Here is an 8,751-nt window from a genome sequence, read left to right as displayed (position 1 = left end):
CAAGACAAATGAGGAGAAAGACACACGAGCAACCCGCAAAGTAGTTAACTTGAAATACTCCATGCCCCGATGGTGTTCATCGAGTCTAACACGGTCTCAAAAGTGCAAATTACAGCACCTGAGAACAAAGGAGAGCAGAGAAAAAGATGTAGAGGAAATGTTGAATGATACACATCCACAATACCCATCACCACAAAAGAGGTGGAGACCAAAAGCCGCCGTAGCAGTCAAGCGGCCACGAAGGCAAAAGACAAAACAACAACTACGCAGCTCTCTCCAGATAAGGTGGACCGTCCGGCTCTAGAAGTCGGACCGTCCGAGCATAGAGCGGACCGTCCAACCTTGAGTCTAGACCGTCTGCACCTCGCTAGGAAACCTCCGACGATATACCAACACCTATGAATGAAGGTAACATCAAGGAGGACGACCTACTAGGAGACGATCTGGTCGACTACGGAGCCTCGCCTGAGTATGCAGAAAATTAGGTAAGCAGGATAACGAACTGATCATGACTAATATGACGCTTAGCGATGTCGGGGGCTACAGTCCAATCAAGGCCCTTACAAGATCACACAACAATATCATACTAGTATGTAGTAAGACGCTTAGGAAAACCGATGTTGTCATCGAGTTAATTCCAGCCTGCACTAGTGCTTTTGGTTCACTCAGCTTCTCCAAAAAGCAGGGGGTATGTGTTGAGCACTATTTGTGGCCCTAGACATCGCCGGACGGTCCGGCATTGAGGCTTGGACGGTCTGGCCTATGGACAGTCCGGCTATAGACGCGAATGGTCCGTGATAGGATTAGATCAGACGATTAGACTCCTATCTCTTCGTGTGTTTATCCCTCTAATCTCGCGGAAGCTATCGGGTGACGCCTAAGAGCGAGTCTAGACCTTATATATTTGAAGGGGTACGGCTGTTTAAAGAACCAACAATCGATCAAACAATCTATATACCTTTAGTTCTTTACATTTTGCCCTAGGAATAGACAGTAGCATAGTTTCCTCTCTCTAATCTTCACCTCTACGGCTCTAGTAGCATAGTTTCCTCTCTCTAATCTTCACCTCTACGTCGTTTTGGGTGGTCTGCCAATCACAAGACAAACCTAGGATCTCTCATCACCGATAGAATCCCTCCCGAGAGCAAATTCTAGGTGGCGTTGGCGAACTCTGTCGCCTCTGCACACGCACAAACCGTCCGCCACCAAGCACGAACCGTCCGACATAACCCTAGCTCTTGCGAGGTCGCAGACCGTCTAGCCCTTGACCGTGGACCGTCTACGACTCTACAGAGAGCACCACCGCCAGTACTCATCGCAGTGACCAGCGTCCAGATCGGCGCCAACACAATCAAAACAATTACAATTATCTTTGTTATTTTCACAACTCAACTCACAACACTCACCCAACAAAACCAACTGTAAAAATCGATGCAACCATTAAAGGGAGACACAGAGACAGATGATCCAGACCTTCAATTGGACTGGAGTTCAGGTCAAAAACAATGTCGCTAAGCTACAAGGCGATCCAAGTTAATTTACATCATTTTTATCCATGCAATATGTCAGTACACAGCAGCCTCTTGGACCTCTTCGGCTTCATCAACTACCAGCTCGTCCTTGAACAGGACCTTCAGGTGCGGTAGAACCTTGGGCACAACCGGCAGATCCGCGAGGTTTACGCTCATCAGGTCAAAGGCGATGCAGGTCTTCTCCATATCAACCTCATCGATAACTGGGATTTTTGGGTATCGCTGGCTGAAGTGGGTCAGAATTATCCGGTACGCTCCAGCTGATGTGCCGACTTCTATGGCTTCCTTGGTTGTACTATGGTTCCTCGCAATCGCTTCGTCCTTCATACTGTCCTCGAATGTTGCCTGAGAAAAATATATAGAGTATTAAGAGACAGCTAAGAACATATATTATACTCTAATACCATCTGTCATTAGCAACAGTACAAGAGTATTGTGCGTCTAACGATATGATATGATACGATATCTGCAGGATTCATTATTGGAGTACAATGGTGCTTGTGGTATGTGTGTGTGTGTGTGTGTTGCAGCGTTTGGAAGCCAACTGCCATTTGAAGTTGACATAACAACGATGCCACTTATTATCAGCAAGAAATATGATATGGATATATCAAGGACTAAGCTCCGAGTCCTTCGGCTTACCTCATGTATTAGCACTGTAGCATCTCTGGAAGCGTCTATAAGACCTGGACAGGGTCGTGTGTCGCCAGAATATACAACCTTCCAGCCTGGAATTACCTTTCCAGTGCTGTTCGCTTTTTCCATGGCCTTCAAAACAACTCCAAATGCTTGTGGACAGTGTAGTACAGGGACGCTGTACAAAATCTCTAAACCTGATTCCTGTAGGACTTCTTTGAAATTAGCAAGAGCTGTGGTATCCCTTGGACTTGCAGGCTTCCTGTTGTAGTTCTCCATTCTAGTTCCAGGGGCAAACATGGTGGTCTCCAGTTGAGGTGTGGCTGGGTCAGTATCATTTTCACTGAGAAAGGCCTCAACACTAGACTTCAAAGTATGCCTGCAGTCTAAGAACTGCATGTCAAGATGTTCGAGTGTAGAATATGCATTTAGGAATCTCTCAAGTGGTCTTGGTCCAATCACAAGCAAGGGTTTATGAGGCACCCCCTTTAACAATTTCGACCTTAGAGCAAGAATTCTGGCCAACCCAGTGTGGTGATCAGCATGAATATGGGAAATCCAAATACACCTCAAACCTTTTACAGCTTCATCAGCATCATTTACACCAAATCTGTTACAAAAGACAGTATACTTTCATAAATGTAATTAATATATAGGTTTATGCATTACTAGAAGATCTGCAAGAACTAACCTCCTTTTCAGTTGTCCTAAAGTTCCTTCGCCGCAATCCAGAAGTATACCTCCTCGTTCAAATAAGTTAATATATATGGAACTTACGTTCCGGTATTTTGAAGGCTGAGATGAACCTGTGCCCAAAAAAGTGATCTCCATATCTTCCCTTGTTGCATCCTCCACACAACAAGGGATTTCCTGATTGTCCCTTGGATGCTTTCTCAAGACAATTTCTTGAAAAAGAGTGCCATCATCTACCTTATCTGATTTTTTATTGATCCATTGTTCTTCACCCATATGATTGCCAGTTGGTGTTAGTATATTATTATCATTCACATTATTTTGCCAGAATTTGCAAACCTGTTCAGGAACTTCTCTAATCGCTGGGATCTCAGATACAAGCTCTTCTACAAAATCCTTGTAGGTGAACAAGTTTGGAATAGAAGTTCTATCCAAACCCAATTGAGCATAAGGACGCAGATGAAACTGAATAAAAAGGATAGTAACATTCAGTCCTATATTGCACTTAACCAAATTAAGTTAAACAACACACCCATATTTATCCGTCTTTAGTTTCTTTTTTACACTTCTCTCTGAAAGAAGAGCCTTCCCCTATAACCCTACTTGTATGTTATTATACATCATTATCAGAATGTAAAAAGACATGCTGGGAATTGACTTTGGAATTTATTATTTTATTTAGTGCAAAAACAAGAAAACAAAGGTCTCAACTACTTCTTCGGTAAAAAAAACATGCAGCTTTATGTGAAAGATTTCCTAGGAATACATGCTAACAATGTCGATAAAAGACCTAAACAATTTTGAAGTCCCAATTGGACCTAGGCATTCTACCTTCCCAATCTTAATGGTTTGCTGAATAACAAGACTTCAATAAAAAAGATGGCATCAAAGCCCCAATCAGAACATCAGATTAATACATATATTGATCACATAAGTACGTAACAGGTGTGATACAGCAAGGATTAAAGAAAAAAAATACCTTTAGGAGGTTTTGCGCAGACACACTTCCACAGGCTTCCGATGAAACACTCTGAAAGGAAAACAAAAAAATCTATAAAAAGTAATTCAACCTTCAAGGTATCATATAAGCTACTAGAACCTACCTTATCATTTTCCATGACATCATTTGAAGGTTGTTCCGACCAAAACCCAGAGGATGGGAAAAGCTGAGGGCATACAAAATTGAGGTGTGATGATATCCTTGCACTACCTTTCAAGATAGGAATTTCCATGTTTTTACTGTGTGAATAAAAAAACAGAAGAAAAAAGGCATAAGGCCAATCAGCCAAAAAAAACTGTGGCACAAGCTGAAAATACAACTTAAACAGTTGCATACAATGTATTTTTCCCATATCATTATGGAAAACTAAACCCTGAGAACCAGCAGTCACTACTCACTAACATATACGAACATAGTCGTTTCACCTCGCTTGTATTCAGCAACACAGTAGTTAACTCTGGGTTTGCATAATTGCATGCAGTGTCAATCAGTTCAAACTGACATAGGAAATCTACACACAGAATGGACTTCATTAAAAAAGAAAATGGAATTGAATCGTACATTTCATGTCCTGCCATGATATGTTGCGTTGCACCAAATTTTTTCATCCAGTTCTGGTAGTCAACAGATCTAGTCACAGGTGATGGACCTAAGTGGATTATGCAATTTACTTTCTTGCCACTTTGTTCTGGAGAATCTTCATAAAAGCAGCTAAGGGGGTGCAGTGAAAAAAGTTCTGGCATATGATACTGTGTGGGGCAATCCACCAGAAGAACAGTTGGTCCAGGAATTGATGGACCAAGAACGTCACTTGGATGAACCTAGATATTAATTGATAAAACATGAGAAGCTTCAGAAAAGGAGCTCAAAGTAGATAAATGGCGCATGTAATTGGTGTTCAAACATCAAACTTATACTAAAAACTTGCATTCTAGCATTTAAATAATCATAAAGTAGCAGATTCTCAAAAGTGACACAACTATTAAAATTTCTGATAAGCCTTAGTCTGTTAAAATAGCCATATAAAATTAACGAGTCCAAGGACAACTAGCATATGTTAACATAGTGTAGTTATAAAAGAAGAAATATCTAATTTCATGCATCCCAATGCAATATTAAGCTAAACACTTAAACAGACTCCAAAAGTCCAACAACAAAAGGCAGTGTTCTTCTCCTAGATGGCAAAAGTCTCATAGAAAAGAGAAGGTAGTACAAAAGGATAACAAACATAACAAAAATTGTTTTATTCATGACTAACCATTTCATCAAATTGATCAGACTGCACAGAATTCCCAAGTTGAAGTTCACGGTACTTGGGACCAGGCCTAAGGCCAAGGGCAGCAGCCTTAGATGGGTCAAACTTTCCCTTAATTTCTGGCAACTCACAGGCATATACTATAGCAGTATCACCAGGCTTCATGTCACTATCGTTTGAACTACCAGTTCCATTATTGTATTTTGGTTTGACAAACATTGCAGATACCCGAACTACTTCATCATCAAGAACAATAACGGAGTCTGTAGATTGTGGTGAAGATGCATTTCGATCAGCACCAAAGCTATGTGTGTGAAGCATTGCTCTATTTGGGATAAAAGATCTCATTGCCCCAGCTAAAAAGTCAAGATCAGAAGGCCCCCATATGTTCACCTGTTTTCAAGATAGCAGGAAGACAACTACAGTTAGTTGGTTGAAACACTTTTAATATTGGATGCATAAATGCATCTGTTGACAGAAAACACAGAAAAAGAAACCATGTCAACTCACCGACATGCCCTCATCTCCAATTCCTGCTAGAGTTAGCACCAGGCCTACAATATACCATAATACAAAAGGCTATGTCATGATGATGTAAATATCATTACATCAAGTGAACCAAATTAATCATGTTAGATGGTACAGAAGAAGGTTTTAGAAAGAATACCTGGGAGCCCCCCTGCAGTTTCTGAGCAGACGCGGGTCAAGAAGATATGGTCGATCTGGGAAGCGAGAGATTGTTTCGTAAGCAAGTTAGTATTTTTACAGTATAAGATTAGGATGTAAGAAATTCAAAAACAGATTATCCATGGTGGAGGGAGTTCGAAACTTCGAATAACATACCTTTGATAGTTTTATCTTGTGTTCAGTACAGAAACGTTGAAGACCCTGTCAGATGGCAAGATTTGAGTTTAATCGGCACAAAATGGCAAAAGCAAGATGAACTTTCTCCAGATCTTTAAGTTGAATCTTATATTGGCTGCAGCTCAGCATAAGACCATGGTTTTCAAAATGCTTTCTGCAACACCTCACAAAAGAGAAACAAATAAAATTCTCTTTTCAGCTAACTACAATTGTGTGCTATTTTTTAGGCAACAACCAATTATTAGCTTGTTCTGAAAAAATTATAGGAACCAGATCACAGCAGAACCTACCTCGCCCGCATTAAAAATAAACCTTTGTTTGTCAAAGAATAGTAGAATAGAAGGTGAAGTGTCCTGTGTGTCCATTCCTGTACCAAGTATCTGCGCAGGAATAACAAAGGGGAGTGAGATTGAATGAAAACCAAAAGAACAACAGTTCCTGCACTCATGAACTAGTTCAAGGGAAGAAATTGCCCCCACACTAATTATTTGGTTCAACCAATGCAGTGATTCACCAATGGGACAGCTGCATAAGGCCAGGCCAGCAGCTGGGGTTATTGAGTGCATATTTTACACATTATTACAATATAATCTCAGAGATTAGGGTGGATTTTTATGGTTATTATTGACTGAGTGTGTCGATGATGTATCTTTGTTGTAAATTCTGCACCATTCAACAGAATACGTTTAAATAATGATAGTTGTTTACCAAAAAATAAGTTAAATACTAGATGGCCTATGGTTTGGCTTTGGATTCTTTGTATGCTACCTCTACTCTTCCCATGAGAACAGTTTGGGATTGTATCTGGTTCATGCCTAGCAATGTTAGGCTAACAGACGCAAATGTGGCCTCTGGAACTACTAATCCACGGTATTTATAATTGCACACATGGTCCAATCTCTCCTCGAATAAACCCCAAACTAGGTATACTAGTGATTTGAATCAGAAAGTTGACGTAAAATGGCGCCAAGCAGAAAGAATCCACAAGTCAGTGATGCCCTCACCTGCACGTAGCATGTGGTGTTGACGGGGTTGAGCCTGCGGGTCTTGAGCTCCATGCTGCCGCGCTTCCCTCCGTCCTTCCCCTCGGCCCGCTTCCTGTTGAAAGCCACCTCCTTGTCCATCTCCTCCTTGGCGGGAGCCTTCCCGAGCGTGCTGGTCCCGCGGCGAGGTTCGGTGTGCCGGCGGCGGCGGTAGGCGAGGGCGCGGAGGCCAGCGGCGCGGCTTAATGAAGCAGGGCAGGAGGAGAGGAGGCGGCGCGAGTGGTGGAGGAGAGGCGCGGGGGCTGCTAGGGTTTGGGAGAGGGGGAGGAGGAGGCGGAGAGGGGCGGCCACCTGCGGCATGGCTCGCGCGTGCTACAGAGGTGTGCCGGTTTTATTTCGGCGGCGGCGGGCGGGGTTTGGGGGGCCGCGACCCGCGCGAGAGGGCACCACGGCTAGGCTCGACGAAAAACTCGTACGTCGTTAACTCGATCCACTCGACTCGATAGTAGCTCGACTCGACTCGTTTATAATTTGTAACGAGATGGGCTTGTATTTCAACTCGTTATGATAACGAGCCAGCTCGAACTGACTCGCGAGCCAAATGAGTTAGAGTAATTAGTCAAATCACAATAATCTCTAATCCAAAATAGTTAATCTTGTACTCTACTATAGTTAATCTTGTTCTTTGTTGAGTGTGGAATCTTAAGTTACAAACTCTATTCTTTTTTTCTAAATAGATCTCCTCTTTTTCTTTTGCTACATGTTTTTATATCCGTTCGTAGACACTAGATATGATATTATCGAGCTGGCTCGCGAGCTAAACGAGCTAGCTCGAGTTGGCAAACGAGTCGAGTCGAGCTAGATCTTTAGCTCGTTAACATAACGAGTCGAGCCGAGCCAACTTATTATCTTAACGAGCCAGCTCGAGTCGAGTCGAGCCGAGCCGAGCCGAGCCAACTCGATATCCACCCCTAACCACGGCACCACCATCACGCAGGAGACACAGGTAGTTTAGGTTTCTTTTTTTCTCATATCTTTTTGCCTCTTGCAGTCTGCAGACCATCCCATCAAACCTCGGTTTATAGATGGCCACACGAACTATACTCCTCATGCAGTCTGCAGACCATCCCATCAAACCTCGGTTTATAGATGGCCACATGAACTATACTTTCTAGATGGTCCAAAGTCTGATCCCGCAAAACAACAACACTAGCACGGCTCAACTCTATGTTCTTAGCTAGTGTTTGATTGAGGAGTCAAGTAGAACGGAGCCGTTCCATCTCTGATTCTAGGAACGGAGCCGCTATGTTCTGTGTTTGGTAAGCTAGAACGGAGTGTCTCTGTTTTTTGTTTGGTTGCAGAGTGAACTGGAACAGAGCGGCTCTGTTTTTTGTTTGGTTGCAGAGGGAGGCGTGCGAGCTGCTGCGCATGGAAGGGAGGACGAGCTATGCGAGCGGGCTGGGAACGGAGCGGCTTCGTCCCATTGATTTTTTGGAGTGGGATGGTTCCAGATCTAAGGAGAATATTCCCTAATTGGAGCCACTACGTTCTAGTTACTTTGTAACCAAACAACAACAAAAGTGGGACAGAACGGCTCCGTTCTACTTGGCTCTTCAACCAAACGCTATTAGATCGCCTTCAGCCGCTCACGTATCCTGTATTTTAAACTTTATTTTTATAAACAGTGTCATGTGTCTCCTATTTTATACAATCCACTGAAGACAATTTAGTGGTACTTTCGATCTAATGTGATGCAGTTTGGAAGACAAGAAACCATAAATATCTATC

The 8,751-nt window shown here is 42.7% G+C and overlaps 1 protein-coding gene across 1 annotated transcript; it reads right to left on the bottom strand.

Annotated features, from left to right (window-relative positions):
• Positions 1-1,338: 1,338 nt before the first annotated feature.
• LOC103635013 (tRNase Z TRZ3, mitochondrial) lies at positions 1,339-7,467 on the bottom strand. Its single transcript, XM_008657582.4, has 12 exons — positions 6,985-7,467; positions 6,271-6,360; positions 5,960-6,004; positions 5,784-5,838; positions 5,627-5,670; positions 5,120-5,509; positions 4,423-4,682; positions 3,965-4,100; positions 3,841-3,891; positions 2,860-3,326; positions 2,175-2,778; positions 1,339-1,877 (listed from the first exon to the last, which is right to left on the bottom strand). The coding sequence occupies exons 1-12, from the start codon at positions 7,321-7,323 to the stop codon at positions 1,566-1,568; spliced, it is 2,793 nt and encodes a 930-aa protein (XP_008655804.1). The 5' UTR covers positions 7,324-7,467; the 3' UTR covers positions 1,339-1,565.
• Positions 7,468-8,751: the final 1,284 nt, after the last annotated feature.

The sequence above is a fragment of the Zea mays genome, chromosome 8 (genome assembly GCF_902167145.1).
Source record: "Zea mays cultivar B73 chromosome 8, Zm-B73-REFERENCE-NAM-5.0, whole genome shotgun sequence".
NCBI lineage: Eukaryota > Viridiplantae > Streptophyta > Magnoliopsida > Poales > Poaceae > Zea > Zea mays.
This window is presented reverse-complemented; position numbering and strand designations above follow the sequence as displayed.